The sequence below is a fragment of the Lithobates pipiens genome, unplaced genomic scaffold (genome assembly GCF_037356315.1).
Source record: "Lithobates pipiens isolate NorthernLeopardFrog02 unplaced genomic scaffold, aLitPip1_a1.2 Scaffold_23, whole genome shotgun sequence".
NCBI lineage: Eukaryota > Metazoa > Chordata > Amphibia > Anura > Ranidae > Lithobates > Lithobates pipiens.
Window position 1 is genome coordinate 322,388,893 of NW_027507785.1, and position 18,945 is coordinate 322,407,837.

Sequence of the window (18,945 nt, forward strand, 5' to 3'; positions counted from 1 at the left end):
TGCCAAGGTTCGCCATTACTGTTCTAGGGTAATAAGCAGTGTTGGTCATCTTACTTTAAAAAAGTAAATAGTTAAGTTACAAATGACTTCTCCCAAAAAGTAATTGTGTTAGTAACTCAGTTACTACATTGGAAAAGTAATTAGTAGTTACTCAGCAAAGTAACTGTGAGTTTTTTTTAATATTCTATAGACGGGACTAGCGAAGGAAGTGAAAGTTGCCACCTCCATCCGCGAGATTGAGACGTTGTGAGCCCCATCACCTTGTATGGATTTAAAGGGGAACCCCTACGCTGTAAAAACTGCGTGGGGGTCCCCCCCAAAGTCCATAGCAGACCCTTATCTGAACATACAGCCCAGCTGATCAGGAAAGGGGGTGGGGACGAGCGAGCACCCCCCTTCCTGAACCGTACCAGGCCGCGTGCCCTCAACATGGGGGGGTGCTTTGGAGAAGGGGGGCCCTGCGTCCCCCCCACCCCAAAGCACCTTGTCCCCATGTTGATGAGGACAAGGGCCTCTTCCCGACAACCCTGGCCATTGGTTGTCGAAGTCTGCAGGCGGGGGCTTACCAGAATCCGGGAGCCTCCTTTAATAAGGGGGCCCCCAGATTCCGGCCCCCTACCCTATGTGAAGGAGTATGGGGTACGATGTACCCCTACCCATTCACCTGGGGAAAAAAGTGTTAATAAAAAAACACAACACAGGTTTTAAAAGTACGTTATTAGACAGTTCTGGGGGTCTTCTTCCGACTTCGGGGGTCTTCTCGCCGGACTCCTCCGCTATCTTCTGCTCTTTGACCGCTAGCTCTTTTACTAGCGGAGGAGCCCGGCTTTCTCATTCGTCGCCGCCGCCGTCCGGGGGTCTTCGGACTTCGGGGGTCTTCTTCAGACTTTGGGGGTCTTGTCCCGCTCTTCGCTTCTTCTGCCGAGACTTCTCTTTCTTCTTACAGCTCTTTTACTAGTGTTGGCCCGGTCTTGTCGCTGTCGCTTGTCGCCTTCTTCTTCTTCTAATGGTACGGTTCGGGGGGGGGGGGGGGGGCTCGCTCGTCCCCACCCCCTTTCCTGACTGGCCGGGCTGCGTGCTCGGATAAGGGTCTGCTATGGACTTTGGGGGGACCCCCCACGCCGTTTTTGTCGGCGTAGGGGTTCCCCTTTAAATCCATACCAGGCGACGGGGCTCGCAAGGTGTCAATCTCACCAATAGAGGTGACGACATTGACTTCCTGTGCTAGTCCCGTCTACCTGGAGTTATGTTAAAAATGAACGGACTTTACTCCGTGTGTGGGCAAGTCCATTCATTTCGAAACTCCGGCGGACTAGCACACAGACGGACAATTTTGAGTCAAAACTTCTTTCTAAGTCCACCGGACTTTTGGGAACAAAAAGTCCACCGGAGCCCACACACGGGCAGATTGTCCGGCGGACTCCGGTCGGCCGGATAGTCCGATCGTGTGTACGCAGCATTAGAAGCAGAGGTGGTGGAAGACTTGGGATGGATCGATTGCACAGTGCACTGCAATTTGAATCGTCAGTCACTTACTTGACTTCATTTTTCAGTGTCCGCCCCGGGATGGGGCGGTTCCAGACAGGATGTAATTGCGGTAACGCCGCCCAAGTATTGGGAATGGCGTTACCATGAGGGGAAGAGTAATCAGTTAGTTTACTTGTTACCATCTAAAGTAACTGTGTTAAGCAACTCCGTTTATTTTAACTGAGTTACTTACATCACTGGAAATAAGTCTAAAAAAACTCTGCACCTAGTATTCAGTCAAGGCCTCTTGCAGCATGACCATTGCCTAGCCCTTGTTGCCTCCATCTGGAGAACACTGGACTGCAGTGCAGCTCTGTACCCCTCCCCCCCCCCCCCCCAGCACTGATTGCAGAGTGTGTACAAGGATTATCGTGATTAATACAACTGACACTTCTCCATAGAAATATGAGACGCATCGCTACTATATCACCTGATGGATACATTTTATCTGCAACCTTTCCACAGTGATTGGCGGGCTTCATTATCGCTACACATGGCACCTGTAAAATATCTCCCAATCATGTCATTTTTCTCCGATCTCCGAAATAAAGGTTGGCGAGCAAACTGGGGCACCTAAAATAAACTGCCACGTTAGAATACATTCACATGCAAGTTTTTTTGGTTTGTTTTTTTCTGTTTATTGGCTTTAAATGTCTCCTGGGGGTTACAGAGCATCATTTCTCCTACATCGGACTTGTTCTTGCATAAAAAAAAAAAAAAAAAACAGCCCATGATTTAGCTTTATTATTTTTCTATTTTTTTTTTAATAAAAAATAAATAATAGTAATAAAAAAAAAAAAAAAAAAAAAATATATATATATATATATATATATATATATATATATACATACATACATATATATATATATATATATATATATATATATATATATATATATATATATATATATATATTTTTTTTTTTTTTTATTATTATTTATTTTTTATAAAAAAAAAATAGAAAAATAATAAAGCTAATCATGGGCTGTTTTTTATTTTTTTTTTATGCGATAACAAGTCCGATGTAGGAGAAATGATGCTCTGTAACCCCCAGGAGACATTTAAAGCCAATTGCACCCTAAAAAAAAAAAAAAAAACACCAAAGTTTATAACAGAGGGGTGGTTGGTGTCGCGCTATTCTAATAGTGAATGCTAGTCAGGAGGGGGTCTTAAGCCCTAATTTCCTGGTTCATAGGTGAGAGAATTTGGAATGGTCCTTAATAATTCTAAAAATGGCTAAGAAGTTGTACGTCTAAAAATACGTGGAGTGAGAGTAAATGACGTGTAAAATATCAGCTATATAATGTAATAGTAGTGTAAACGCCAGGGAGTGCAAAGAAAGAATAACAATAGAGATATAAAAAATACCAGAATATGTAAAGCAAAATATAAAAGTAAATAGAATATTAAAAACACTACAGAGGTGTTTTCTACAGGTCACTGCAATTTGCCGTATTGAACAAGCATGTTTATGTAGTTATTATATTTTCAGAGCTGTATTGCAAAAAAAAATTAAAAGGATCTTAAAAATACAGTAAAAAGGATAAATATCTGTACTTTCGAGCTTTGTGCAAAATGTGACACATCCCTCCCCCAAAGTCCTGACCCCTGAACAAACACACCCATGCGTACCCCTCATGCTTCCCATTGATTTTCACAATTTTCAATTTTTTTTTCCATTTTTTGCAGTCATTGTTTGTAGTGCGATGCGCCAGAATTGTTTCCCTCGTGTGCATTTGATTGTTATTTATGTAGTGTTATGCCGTGTACGCACGGCCGGACATTCCGACGACAAAATCCGTCTGATTTTTTTCAGACGGGTTTTGGGCCAAACTCGTCTTGCATACACACGGTCGCACAAAGTTGTCGGAAAATCCGATCATTCTGAATTCGTTGACGTAGAACACGTACGACGGGACTATAAACGGGCCAGTAGCCAATAGCTTTCGTCTCGTAATTTATTCTGAGCATGCGTGGCACTTTGTCCGTCGGAATTGTCTACACACGGTCGGATTTTGTGGTCGGAAAATTTTAGATCCTGCTCTCAAACTTTGTGTGTCGGAAATAGCCCAGTGGAGCCCACAACACGATCCGATCGCACATTTTCCATCGGAAAGTCTCACCGTGTGTACAGGGCATTACTCTAAAGTTTTTTATTTTTTTCCCATTTTCTGATTTTTGTTTTTTGGGGGGGGGGGGATAAAATAAAATAATGAGGGGCAGTTTTTTATTTTATTTTTTATTTTTTATTTTTTTGGGTGCAAGGTCCAGGATAAATAAAAAAGGCAAACCTGTAACCCTCAGGAGACATTTCAAGTCCCCTACACCTTTAAAAATCATCAAACACCCTTTCAATTTTTAATGCATTTAATGGTAAAATTCCACCTAAATCTCCCAAATTTCAACAAAGTTTCTAAAAAAAAAATATTTACATTTCACTCCTTAAAATCCCAAAGTTTTTTTTCCTTGCTGCAGGTCACTGCAATTTGCCCTACTGAACAAGTATATTTATAGGGTTCATTTAGGTTCAGAATTGTATCACACATATAAAAAGAGAGTTGAAACAACAAATTTAAAAATACCTAAAAAATAAATAAATCCCCCCCCCCCCCAATTTAGCTAGAACTTTGATTGATTGTTTCTCCCCCTCCACCCCCCTCACGCTTCCCACCCATTTTCCTCATAGCAGTATCATTAAATGTATTGTTTCACAATATGCTTTTTGCCATGATTTTGTGATGCTTCAAAAAAAATAAAAAATAAAAAAACAGTTAGAATTGTTAACCAGCCAATTTAGAAACAGGATTGATTGCTGTGCCCTGGGATGGCAATCAAACACTCCAATTAAAAAACTGCCTCATCCTAATAGTAATAAATTGAAGGATAGAGAAAAAAAAGGACTTTAACGGCAAGTGTAAAATATTATAACAATTAAAATTTCTGAAAATAAAAAAGAAAATATATTAAAAAAATACAAGAGAATTCACTTAAATATTTTTTTCTAAGATTTTTTTTTTATTTGGGGTGAGGGGGTGCTTAATGTAAACATATTTTTTTCTAAGATTTTTTTTTTATTTGGGGTGAGGGGGTGCTTAATGTAAACATATTTTTTTTCTAAGATTTTTTTTTTATTTGGGGTGAGGGGGTGCTTAATGTAAACATATTTTTTTCTAAGATTTTTTTTATTTGGGGTGAGGGGGTGCTAAATGTAAACATATTTATTGTTTCAAATTATGTATTTTGTGCCATTAAAAAAAAAAAAAAATAATAATACAAAATATTTCACATATATATTTTCTAAGCATTTTTTATTTGGGGTAAAAGGATACTAATTATAAACATTATAAAATGCCCCCCCCCCCTTTTTTTTTGTATATGTATTCTTTTTATTTCAGTTTGAAATTTAAATTTGCTATTTGTTTGACCACATTCGAGTCATTGTTCGGAGGGTCTTTAGACAGTGACCTTTCCTGCCTTTGCAGCTTATTACTTTAAAAAAAAAAAAAATCTTTCAATATTCCTCAATAAGGCAATGGACTGTCAGATACTCTGATGAGAATACATTGAGAGTGTCTTCCTTGTATAAATATTAGAAAAATAATGACAAGTTGCGGTGTCCTTTACAGGAATTTACGTTTTTCAAGGACAAACGTGGACTATAGCAGATTCAATTCAATCATGAACCATCTGAGATACAGACACCATCTGTCAGCGCACAGAGTGGCGGCCGCTCCTTAGAAGATTTTAGTTACATTTTAGGTTATTTAAAGCTGAACGCCGAGGAAGTAAAAGTTATGCCCAAGTAGTAGGACCTCCCCTGCACTGCAAGAGTTTATGGGTTTGTTTGCCCCGGGGTACCCTGTACTTACCTTATCCTTCACTCCTCTGGCTGCCAGCACTCTCTTCTCCCCTCCGATGCTCCAGGTTGTGGGTCGGCCCTTTGGGCCCTTCACTAATAATGCAGTTCTGCTGGTCATGCATTGTATGTTATATTTTGTCAGCCAACGGACAGAACTCTAAAGAGATTTGGCTTTACGGGATTGGGTGCACAGAGAGGAGGAGCCTGCCAAGGTGAGGGATAAGGGAAGTAAAAGATTTTTTCTAATGGTACCCTAGACAAAAATGAGCTAAAACTTCCACTGGATACCATTCTTGAACCTGTCCTCTGTCATTATTCTTTTCTGTTCCCCTTCCCCTTTATTTATTTTCCCTTTCCATTCACCTACTGTGTTTTTTCTTAAATTCCCTTACCTTTCTCCTACTGTACCTTCAGTTTCCTTTCACCATGTTCCTTCCCTTCAACCAACCCCCACCTTCTTCTTCACTTCACTTTTTATTCCCTGCACTTCTCTTCTTTTGCCCTCTCTTTTCTTCCTTTATCTTCTCTTCCTTCTCTTCATTTTCTTTCACTTAATTTCCCTTTATTTCTTTCTCTTTCTTTTTTTTCCTTTCCTATCCCCTTCACTTCCATTCCCATCATTCCTTCTCTGCCTTGCCCTCCTTTCTTTTCCTCATTTCATCTGTTTCCTTTCCTTACTTCCTTTCTTTTCATTATTTTTACTTCCAATTTCCCTCCCCTTCCCCCATTTCCTGTCCCTTTTGTCCCCTCACTTCTTTTTCTTTTCCTTTCTTCCTTCCTGCCTTCTTGATTTTACCCCCCCCCCCCCCCTCCCCCCTCATTTTCTTTGTCTTCATTCCTTTCTTTTCCCTTCCTCTACTTTTTCTTCTTTCTCCCCACTTCCTTTCCCCTCATTCCTTTACATTCACTTTTTTTTTACTTCCTTCCCTACCTACCTGTTTACCGATATTTCTTACTTTCCATCTTTTCCTTTCCTTTGTCCAATTCCTGTTTCATTTTTCCTTTCACCTCCTCTTCCTTCTTTCCTTTCCCTTCCAGTTCCTAAATGTTATTTTCCCTTTTTCCATCACTCCCTTTGCCTTTATTTCTTCCTTTCCCATTCCTTTACCTTTTGCTTCCTTTCCTTTCTTTCATTTTCTTTTCCCCACTTTCTTTTTCTTCACCATTTTCCGTTCTTTTCCATTCCTTTCTTTCATGTTTTTCCCTTCCTACCTTTTTCTTACTTACCTTCTCTTAATTTCCTGTTCTCTCCTTTTTATGGTCTATTTTTCTTCTATTCTCTTTTCCTTCTCTCATTCCTTGTCCCTCTGATGTTCCATTCTATATCAGCTTCTTCCTTCATTCCTATGTCCTTTCCCCTTTCTGAATTTATTTTCCCTTTTTCCTTTTCCTTCATTCTGTTCTGTTCTGTTCTTTTCCCTTCCCTTACTTTCACTTCCTTCCTTTCTTTAACTTACTTTCTCCCACTTTCTTTCCCTTTGTTAATTTTTCATTCTCTTCCCCTCCTTTCTTTTTTTCACCTCCATCCCATCCCTTTTTCTCCTGTTTGCTTATTCTTTTTCTTCCTACATTCCTTTCCTTCCCCTTTCTGATTTCATTTTTTCTTTCACCCTCTCTTCCTTCTTTCTTTTCCCTTCCTAAAATTTATTTTCCTTTTTTTCCCATCGCTTTCACTTCTTTTCCTTTCTTTAGCTTCCTTTCTCCAATGTTCCCTTCTTTCCTTTCCAGTACATTCAATTCCTTAATTTCACTTTCTTCCCTCCCTACCTTTTTTTTTTTTTTCTTACTTTCCTTCTCTTCATTTCATTTTCTCTCCTTTTGTATTTTGTTCTATTTTTCGTCTTTTCTCTTTTCCTTCTTTTTTAGTTTTGCTCCTCTCCTGTTTTATTTTCCCTTTGGCCACCTCTTTGCTTTTCTGTTCTTTTTTAATTCCTTTTCTTTAATTTTCTTTCTTGATCTTTTCCACTTTTTTTTTTTTCCTTTATTGCTACATTGTAAATGTCAGCTCCCTCCTGTACTGTAGAAAAATAATACTTGTGAGGTAGGATATATGTGACAGTACATTTTCCTCTACCCCTTGAAATCCATAGTTAAATCTTCCAACTCGGAGCGTTAATTATGCAGCGCACCTGCAATCTCCTATACATCTTCAGACAGCGCTGACAGCGCAGAGTTTATCGCTACATAAGAATGACGCATAATCGCTGGTCCAGGAGTTAGAGGAAGATGTTCACATGACATTAAACAAGCTGACATTTTCCCCTTAATACAGATCTTAATTCTCCGGCAGGAACATATAGGTGTCCCACGTGTTTATTAATGTTGCCGCAGCGCAGACTATAATGATGTATCAAGGAATTGTGGGAAGGATTTCATTTGAATATATTTGAATATATTTTACACAAAAAAAAAGAGCAGAATGTGTAATATCTCCCCTCTGAGCACCAATAAATTGACTGCTCTACAATTTCTCAGGAACATATTTATAAAAAATGGTCAAATCCAGGAGCTTTCGCATTCCTTGATTTAACCGCGCTCCAGTCCTCACCCGTTGGCTGCCAATCAGCCTCTACGTTCTTCTGTGCCATGACATGTATCCGCATCGGGTGGACAGGACCAATGTAGGAGTTTGCACATGGAATTTTTTTTTGGGACAATAAAGCACGCATTCTGAATGTGGTTGATAGCTTTTTACATGCATTGGGTTGAGAGGCTTCCTTGTTTTGGATTGGCTCATCCAAAATGAATGGGATTGTCAACTGAAAAAGACAGGATTGGGGATTGAAGGACTATTTACTGGTATTGCTTCTGGGATCCCTGCAGCTGATCTATTCCCCATCACTGACGTACCATGCTTTTTCTGCACTGTGTCTCTGCGTGGAGGCGGCCATCTTGGTAGAGGCAGGGCTTTGCTTCCTTCTGTTGGAGCCTCCAGCAAGGAGAACAGCACAGTTGTGACATCACCAAATTTCACTCCCAGTGGCGACCGGTGCTCAATTTTTTTGGGGGGGAACAAATCTGCCCCCCCCGGTCAATCGATCGCCCGCTTGATTGCTGCTTCACTTGCACCCACCAGGCCACCCGCCAGCCCCGTACTTACCCCATCCAGGTCGCAGCTTTGGTGGCTTCCCCTCTGCATCTCCTCCCGAGTCCCGGCGGTTGCGTCTCGGGTTCTAGGACTCCCGGCCAGGACATGCTTCCTGATTTCCGGGAGGAGAAGCAGGAAGGCATTAGCGAATATTAATTCGCTAATGTCACACAAATGGATGGGCTCAGGCGCAGTGCTTTGCGCCCGGAACCCACCCTTTTTGAAGCCAATTAGAGCCTCAGGCTCTAATCACATGCTTCAACAAAAAAAAAAAAAACATTGAAATCCATGCATCCGGCGTCCTGCATGGAGATTAGGATGGCAGCACCCCTTATGAGCGGCCGCCACTGCTCACTCCACTGCCTTGGATGAACTCAGACTGCAGATATGCAGCAATGAGGCTACAGAACAGGATAAAGTAAGAAAGAGGGCACTCACATAGCCACTTCCGTAGATTAAAGGGGAACAAAAAGGAAAGGGATACTAACTAAGTATCCCTAGGTCAGACTTTTAAGACATTGGAAACAATAGTGAAGTTTGGAAAAAATGTTTATTAGGAAATACACGCACAAGGGCTCACTGTATACTCTGTATCATTATATATGATTTTTAACCTTTGAACGCTCTATTCATGTATTGTATTTCCTAATAAACATTGTTATTTTTCTATACTTCACTATTGTTTCGTATGCCTTAAAAGTCTGAGCTAGGGATACTTAGTATCCCTTTCCTCTTTGCTACAGAACAGGAGTGGCTAGGCGCACTTGTAGGCAGGTGCAGCTAGCTAGCCTGCCACTAGGTGGCTGTATGCCAGAAGAGTGTCTGGTTACAGCAGACAGCGTCATCAGGTGCTAGGTCCCTCACACAGGTGCTAGATCTCACACTACAGATATACAGCTCTGAGGTTGCAGAACAGGAGTGCCTAGGCACACACTCATATACCAGAAAGTGCACTGCTATTTCTCAAGAGGATTTCCAGAAGAAGATAAAATTTTTAGGGTACTGCTTAGGTACAATTAACATTTCTAACTTAGGATGTGGTGGCCACTAGAAAACCTGTGGGGTTTGGTCTCAAAATGACTGACCAACGGGGTAGCTCTGGGTGGAAAAGAAAAGAGGGAGACGGGAGAACCCTTATAGTGTAGTACGTTGGCCCAAAAATGAAAAGTAGCTGAAAAGGTTGGATTGATAAGAAAGAATAACTTACATCTGTTAAAGAGGAAGTAAACCCTTCCAAACAACTTGGACCTATAGGTAAGCCTAGATTAAGGCTTACCTGTAGGTCCAAGCAATATCTCCTAAACCTATATGGTTTAGGAGATATTTGCCCGAAAATGGGCACCGCTGTCTACGGCGCATGCGCCGTAGACAGCGGCGTGCAGGCGCACTAAATGCGGCAAATCCAAGAATGGATTTGCCTAATTTGTCGACTCCCGTGCGCATGCGCGGGAGTGACTTCATCGCGGCTTCGCCGTATGGCAGCGGCGGAGCTAAGAGACGCGACTCCCGTGCGCATGCGCGGGAGTGACGTCATCGCGGTTGCGCCGCTGTGATTCGTTGGAGCTGCGAGACGCCACAAGCAACATGGATGCGGCGGACTACAGGGGACAGCGGCGACTTCGCTGGCTCCTGTGTCAGGTAAGTGACACATAATGAGCTACTATGCGATGCATAGTAGTCCATTATGCTTTACCTTTGCAGGGAAAAAAAGAGGAAGTAAACCCATCAGGGTTTACTTCCTCTTTAAGTTACGGTAACCCTATGGGGTAGAAAAACACGACCATCCATGTGTGCGCAGGTAGAGAATATCCTATCTCAACGCAGGATGCTCTTGATGCCACCAAGGTCCCAATCTTGGATCCTCTTGGTCAGGGGTCTCCAAACTTTTCAAACAAAGGGCCAGTTTACTGTCCTTCAGACTTTAGGGGGGCCGGATTCTGGCCAGTGGGGGGAGAAAATGCCCTGGGCCGAGCATCAAGAGAATAAACAGGGCCTCGGTGTTGGTGGTCAGTAAGAGAGGGAGTAGTGCCCCCTCAGTGGTATTAGTGGAAGAAATAGTGCCCCATTGTTGGTGTCAGTGGGAGGAATAGTGTCTCATGTCATTGGGAGCAATAGTGCCCCAAGGGCCGGATGAAGGCTAGCAAAGGGCTGCATCCGGCCCCCGGGCCACAGTTTGGAGACCCCTGCTCCTGGTTCTCAAGTGGATGCTTGAACTAGAAGAGTTTTAAAAGTTCTAAAAAAGCTGTCGGTGGTCCAATCAGTAGAGACCCCCATTGTCAAATGTGTAAGGATAGGTTGGAGTCATCTGGTCTAACGAACATCCAAGACTTAATTTCACCAATAACCAAGTTAAGTATTTCACCAAGTTCTTGGTAAGATAAAAATATCCGGATGTTCATTCCGATCAGTCCTTAGACATGTGACAATGGGCGCCTCTGCCGATCGAACCACCGACATGTCTTTTTAGACCTTTTTAAACTCAATCGACATTTCTAGGTGTTCTCCATAACTTTTTGAGTTCAAGTCCACTTTGAGATGAACCCTTGGATGTTCAATGCGTGCGTATCTATAGCCAGCCTTGCGATACAATGAATTCGATTTTTTTTTTTTAGGAAGTGTTTAAAGAAAACGCGATAAAGCGAACCCAGATATGGAGACAACATGGTCCTTCAACTTTTGCTACACTACAAGTGCCAGCATGCTGTGACCAGCAGATCCTATAGCAGACAAGGGTGCCATTTTCTGATCTGCAACACTTTCTTTGTTTGTAATTATCTAGTTTATATGTGAAGGAATTCTTATCACATGTAACGGGTTTTAATGAGTTTCACTATAATTGCTCTTTATTATAATCCCCCAGTTCATTTATAGCGCAACGACATTTTCCCTCGCGCAGTTGGAGGGAAGAGTAATTACTGCAGATTATGATGCTTGATGTGATATAAATGGATTTCTGTTCTGAGTGAAGAAATTGAAGTTTAAAGACAGGTTTACAGCAGCGCGCCATCGTCTGCAGACTGGATCTGTAGGAGTTAAATGTAGAATAAATGTAGAGCATCATTCTGCCGATGGCTGATAGTTCCGCGGCTTCTTCTATCACTCGGAAACACCAAGGAACCGATACTTCTGGAGGAATTGTTGTCTTTTTATTTAAAGAGCTTTTCATGTTGGTGTTCTGATTACTTCACTTGCCTCCCGGGCACTCTCACCCCCTTCCTGCCCAGGCCAATTTTCAGCTTTCAGCGCTGTCGTACTTTGAATGGCGATTGTGCGGTCATGCTACACTGTACCCACATGACATTTTTATAAAGAGTTTTATTTTGGAGGCATTTAATCACCACTGGCTTTTTTATTTTTTGCTAAACAAATGAAAAAAGAAAAAAAATGTAAAAAAATAAAAAATAAGAATTTTTTAGTTTCTGTCATAAAATTTTGCAAAGAAGTAATTTTTCTCCTACACTCATGTGCGCTGATGAGGCACCACTGATGGGCACCAATGAGGCTGCACTGATGGGCACTGATTGGCAGCACTCATGGGCACTGATAGGCAGCACTGATGGATACTCATTGGCAGCACTGATGGGCACTGATAGGCAGCACTGATGGGTACTCATTGGCAGCACTGATGGGCACTGATAGGCAGAACTGATGGATACTGATAGGCAGCACTGATGGGCACTGATAGGCAGCACTGATGGGTACTCATTAGCAGCACTTATGCGCAGTGATGGTCACTGATTGATGATGGGCACTCATTGGCAGTACTGATGGGCACTGATAGACAGCACTGGTTGGCAGCACTGATGCGCACTGATGGACACTGACTAGCATCCCTGATGGGCACTGATTGGCAACACTGATTGGCAGCACTGATAATCACTCATTAGCAGCACTGATGGGCACTGATTGGTAGCACTGATGGGCACTGATAGGCAGTACTGATGAGCACTCATTGACAGTACTGATGTGCACTGATGGTCACCGATTGGCATCACTAATGGGTACTCATTGGCAGTACTGATGGGCATTGATAGGCAGCACTGATTGGCAGCACCGATGAGCACTCATTGGCAGCATGATGGGCACTGATTGGCAGCACTGATGGGGACTGATAGGCAGAACTGATGGGCACTGTTGGGGCTGCACCGATAATCAGTGCCTTGATTATGAGTGTAGATGTCTCCTTTCACACTTGCCAGTTACCAGCTCTCCTCTCCTCAGGCTGTGACACTGATGAGGCAGCACTGCTGGGCACTGATATGCGTCACTGATGGACACTAATAGGCGGCACTGTTCGGTGGCACCAATGGGCACAGATGGGCATTCATTGGCAGTACTTATGTGCACTGATAGGCAGCACTGATTGGCAGGACTGATTAGCACTGATTGAAAGCACTGATGGGCACTGATTGGAAGCACTGATGGGCACTGATTGGCAGCATGATAGGCACTGATGGGGACTGATAGGCAGCACTGATGCGCACTGATTGGCAGCACTGATGGGCACTCATTGGCAGCATGATGGGCACTGATGAACACCTATTGGCATCATTGGGCACTCATTGGCAGTACTGATGGGCACTGATAGGCAGCACTGATGGGCACTGATTGGCAGCACTGATGGGCACTCATTGGCAGCATGATGGGCACTGCTTGTCAGCACTGATGGGGACTGATAGGCAGCACTGTTGGGGCTGCACCGATAATCAGTGCCCTGATTATGAGTGTAGATGTTTCCTTTCACACTTGCCGGTTACCAGCTCTCCTCTCCTCACCCTGTGACAGCGCGTGAGGAAAGGAATGCCAATAACCAGCAAGTGTGTTTACATTGTGATCAGCTGTGATTGGCCATTTACCCCGATCGCAGAGCACACCAAATACGCACTGCAGCGGATGCGCAGGGGGCGTGGTTCTGGGAAGACGCCACCAGACGCCCTCCAAGAACTGGATGACCACGCTGTAGCCGTCATTTGCCTATAGTGCGGTTGGCAAGTGGTTAAAGATGACCCATAATAACTTTATAAGCCAATATGAATAAGCACCGAACATTCCGCAATGTATGAAAATTGGATAATTTTTTTTACAAAAGTCCTCATCGTTATACAATAAAAAGCCAACCTCCAGCTCCAGGCACTGACCTTTCCTGGGCTGGGATGATGCCACCCGTCTGCTGCAGGCCGGAGGAAGCATTTCCTCAGTCCCCCCTCCCTCATAGGGCAGCATGTAACATTGTAACTTCATAGAAGGCAGGAGGAAGAATGACTTAGAAGGCAGGAGGAAGAATGACTTCAGTCACCCCTCCCCCCCCATACTAGAACCGCAACATTGTAACTTTGTAGCAAGACACAAGGTGAGAGGCTGCAGCAGGGGGCTGATCTGTGTCAGACAAACCTACAGGATATGAAAAGTATCACAGGGATTGGAGGATGGAACCAAAGATCATGGAGTTCTTTTGGACACACAGAACAGGCTCAGGAGCGAGCATCTACGAGTGCCCCCAGAGCAAATGGCTTGCTATAGGGACACTGCTATCAACAAGAGTCACTCCCGACAAGTTTTGCTAACACCAAGAGAAAAATGGTGACGGGGTGGGGAGCTCCAACACACAGCCTGTGATTGACAGCCTATGATCGATGGTCTGTTCCTGTGTGCTGTGTGAAGGGGCTCTCCCTACTGATCTCTGCAGTGTGTAATTTTAGTTCTCCGCACCCTTTTTTTTTCCTGAACTCTCAGGTAAGCTTTAAAATTTACCACTTTGAACATATGTAGAGAAGAAAAAACTGCAGATAAACAGGTACAACTTCTGTAGGATGACTTGTTGTATCTCTGTGTATCACCGGAGCCCAGTCACTTCACTGGGTACATGTAAGGGGTACAACCACTTTAAAGCAATCTACTGTGTTGACTAGATTAGAACCACCTCCTTTGGAAGACTATCTTATGTGGTTACAGCTGTTACTGTAAATAATCCTTTCCATATGTGGAGGTTAAACGTCTTTTTCTCCAAGGTGCAAAAGAGCGCCCCCGTTGTCTTTTGCAATGAACTGTCATGAAAGTGTTCTATAACTGTATATTTTAAAAATAAATATTGTATACTAATAATAAAAATACATAAATATATCTATAAAATATTAATAATAATAATAATAAAAATAATATGTATTTAATATATTATATGTATTAACTATTATTATTAATATTATTCTAAAACAATATATTATTTTAAAAATAAATATTGTATACTTATAATAAAAATACATAAATATAAAATAATAATATAATAAATACATATTATTATTATTATTATTATTATTATTATTATTATTATTATTTTATATTTATGTATTTTTATTATTAGTATACAATATTTATTTTTAAAATAAAATATTGTTTTAGAATAATATTAATAATAATAGTTATGTATTTATTATATTATTGTTATTAACTATTATTATTAATATTATTCTAAAACAATGTTTTATTTAAAAAATAAATATAAAATAATAATAATAATAATAATATGTATTATATTTATTAACTATTATTAATATTAATAATAATAAACAATAAAAGCTCGTTGTTAAAAAATTACACTTCCTTTCAAAGCAAAATGCCATTCTTTCGGATCACAATAGGGTTCTGCTTCAAGATGATCTTTACATCCTGTGACCCAAAAGTGATTTCCCCCTTGCACCTCCCACCCCCCCCCCCCCCCCCCATATTGTTTGTGTGTACAACCACTTTAAAGCAATCTACTGTGTTCACTAGATTAGAACCACTTCCTTTGAAAGACTATCTTACGTGGTTACAGCTATTACTGTAAAGAATCCTTTCCATATGTGAAAGTTAAACTTCTTTTTCTCCAAGTTGCCAAAGAATGCCCCCCCTTGTCTTTTGCAATGAACTGTCATGAAAGTGTTCTATAACTATATATTTTAAAGATAAATATTGTATACTACTACTAATAATACATAAATATAAAATAATAATAATAATATATATTTATTATATTATATTTATTAACTATTATGAATAATATTAATATAAAACAATTTATTTTAAAAATAAATATTGTATACTAATAATAAAAATACATAAATATAAAATAATATGAATAATAATAATGATAATAATAATAAAAATAATAATAATCTGTATTTATTATATTATATTTATTAACTATCAATATTAATATAAAACAATATTTTATTTTAAAAATAAATATTGTATACTAATAAAAATACATAAATATAAAATAATATGAATAATAATAATGATAATAATAATAAAAATAATAATAATCTGTATTTATTATATTATATTTATTAACTATCAATATTAATATAAAACAATATTTTATTTTAAAAATAAATATTGTATACTAATAAAAATACATAAATATAAAATAATAATAATAATGATGATAATAATAATGATGACAATAATGATAATAATAATAATAATAATAATAACAATATGTATGTATTATATTTATTAACTATTATTATTAATATTAATATAAAACAATATTTTTTTTTAAAAAAAATATTGTATACTAATAATAAAAATAGATACATATAAAAAAAAAATATGTATTATATTATATTTGTTAACTATTATGATCAATAATAATAATCATCATAATAATAATAAATAATAATAAAACTCTAAAGATTTTTGTTGAAAAATTGCACTTCCTTTTGTCATCCTTTCCCATCAGAATAGGGTTCTGCTTTAGGATGACCTTTACATCCTGTGACCTAAAATTTCCGATTTCCTCCTTGCACCTCCCCCCTCTGATCTTGTGTGATAAATAGTTGCCATTATCTGTCATTATCATTAATATTGGCTGTGTCTCCCCCCCCCCCCAGCGCCTCCTCCGCCTGTCATAAGATGCATCATTTCCATATTCGTTCGCTCGTTTTCATTATTCCAGATTGTGTTATTCATTTCCCTACCATCCATCACTCTTTACTGTTACAGAACGGAGACTTAATATCTTTTGATGAGAACCCTTGTGATGTCATCGAGGTAAGCTCGTCCCGCGGAGAAATAAAATCAGTACAAGGATGAATCATGTTACAATGAAAGAGATCATTACAATCATGGAGCATGCTAATTCCAAGGAGCGCTATCATCAGTCTGATTGTCCTGTTAGGGGTGCTAGGATTTTTAACGCATCGCTTTTTTTTTTTTATACAAAATTACTTTATTTTATTTTTATTTTTTATTCTAATCGGATCTACTTTTAATTCCATAATAGTTGCCTGGCTTCTGAATTCCATATTAGGTCGCCGAGCCTGACCAGAAAAGAATCAAGACTAGGAATGAATAAAATTGACTCTTTATGCTTTGTCAAAATTTTGGTAAAATTGTATTTTTTGCCACATGGATTGGATTTTTTTGGGGTTAGTGGAGTTGATATGTCTTTGTAAAGGTGCAGTGGGATTTTAGGGCCCTAAAAGCTTATTGCACCATTCAAAAAAATAACCAAGTCAACTCCACAAACCCCATTAACTCCAATGCATTTGGCAAAAAATAAAATTTTGCCAAAATTATGGCAAAGCAAAAATGGCACCTTTAAAAAAACAAGTCGATTTCATCCTCTTGTTATGTTGCATTAACACATACACTATATTACCAAAAGTATTGGTACGCCTGCCTTTACACATACATGAACTTTAATGGCACCCCAGTCTTAGTCCGTAGGGTTCAATATTGAGTTGGCCCGCCCTTTGCAGCTATAACGGCTTCAACTCTTCTGGGAAGGCCGTCCACAAGGATTAGGAGTGTGTCTATGGGAATGTTTGACCATTCTTCCAGAATCAGGCACTGATGTTGGATGAGGAGGCCTGGCTCACAGTCTCCACTCTCATTTGTCCCAAAGGTGTTCTATCTGATTGAGGTCAGGACTCCGTGCAGGGCAGTCAAGTTCTTCCACCCCAAACTCACTCATCCTTGTCTTTATGGACCTTGCTTTGTGCACTGGTGCGCAGTCATCCCCAAAACTGCTGGGAGCATGAAATTGTCCAAAGTGTCTTGGTATGCTGACGCCTTAAGAATTCCCTTCACTGGAATTAAGGGCCAAGCCCAAACCCTGAAAAACAACCCCCACATCATAATCCCCCCTCCACCAAATGGTTTGGACCAGTGCACAAAGCAAGATCCATAAAGACATGGATGAGCGAGTTTGGGGTGGAGGAACTTGACTGACCTGCACAGAGTCCTGACCTCAACCCGATAGAACACCTTTGGGATGAATTCGAGCGGAGACTGCAAGCCAGGCCTTCTCATCCAACATCAAGGACTGGGAGGAACTGTGCCCCATCTTGGTGTCACTGGGAGGAATTGTGGGGTTAATTTACTAAACCTGGAGAGTGCAAAATCTGATGCAGCGCTGGATAGAAACCAATCAGCTTCCAGGTTCTTTTGTCAAAGCTTCATTGATCAAGCTGAAGTTAGAAGCTGATTGGCTCCCATATACAGCGGCACCAGATTTTGCACTCTCCAGTTTTGATAAATCAACCCCACAATTCGTCCCAGTGACACCAATGATGGGGCATGATTCTACCCACCCAATTATACCAAAGATGGGGCACAATTCCTCTCACTGACACCAATGATGGGGCATGGTTTACTCCCACTGATGCCAGGGCATTTTCTACTACCTCCTGCCACCGGCCGGTCCCCTTAATTTTAAAGGATCGTAAACTGGCCCTTTGTTTAGAAAGTTTGGAGACCCCTGACTCAGATCATCCCTATATAAGACTGTATGACTTTTCTTTGACTTCCCTGACATCCATACTGGTCACCAGTCAGTGGCTTGGAAAAGATCAAGACCCCTTTCACACTGGGGGCGCTTTGCAGGCGTTACAGCGCTAAAAATAGCACCTGCAAAGCGCCCTGAAAGATCCGCTGCTGTGTCTCCAGTGTAAAAGCCCCCGAGGGCTCTCACACCGGAGCGGTGCACTGGCGGGACGTTAAAAAAAAACTCCTGCAAGCAGCATCTTTGGAGCATTGAAGGAGCGGTGTATACACTTTTCCTTCACTGCTCCTGCCCATTGAAATCAGTGGCGCAGCACGGCTATACCGCCGGCAAAGTGCCACTGCAGTGGCGATTTGTGGGCAGTTTTAACCCTTTTTTGGCTGCTATGGGGGGTTAAAACCGCCCCGCTGGCGGCCGAATACCGCCTCTAAAATGACAGTAAAGTGGCGCTAAAAAGTTTTACCGCCGACGCTGCTCCTGCCCCAGTGTGAAAGGGGCCTAAGTCAGAGATTTAGAATAGCAGGTAAGTAGTGTTTTACAATGTGGGCCAGCGATGGCTTCCCCATATTTTTCTCATGAAAGGAATATTTTATGATCTACAGGGAGCTCCACACTTTCTAAACAAAAGGGCCAGCTTACTGTCCTTCAACCTTTCCGGATGTTGGTATTAGTAGGAAGTGGTAGGAATAGTGCCCCATTATTGGT

The 18,945-nt window shown here is 40.8% G+C and overlaps 1 protein-coding gene across 20 annotated transcripts in view; it reads left to right on the forward strand.

Moving 5' to 3' along the window:
- Window positions 1–18,945, forward strand: part of DAB1 (DAB adaptor protein 1) — a 1,102,825-nt gene that overhangs the window by 998,940 nt on the left and 84,940 nt on the right. For 9 of the 20 annotated variants that reach the window (XM_077450623.1, XM_077450620.1, XM_077450616.1 and 6 more), the window contains one exon: window positions 16,458–16,505. The exons of the other annotated variants lie outside the window; for them this stretch is intronic. In XM_077450623.1, the coding sequence (XP_077306749.1) occupies window positions 16,458–16,505 (48 nt within the window). The remainder of the gene's footprint in view (window positions 1–16,457; window positions 16,506–18,945) is intronic. 20 annotated transcript variants of the gene reach the window in all.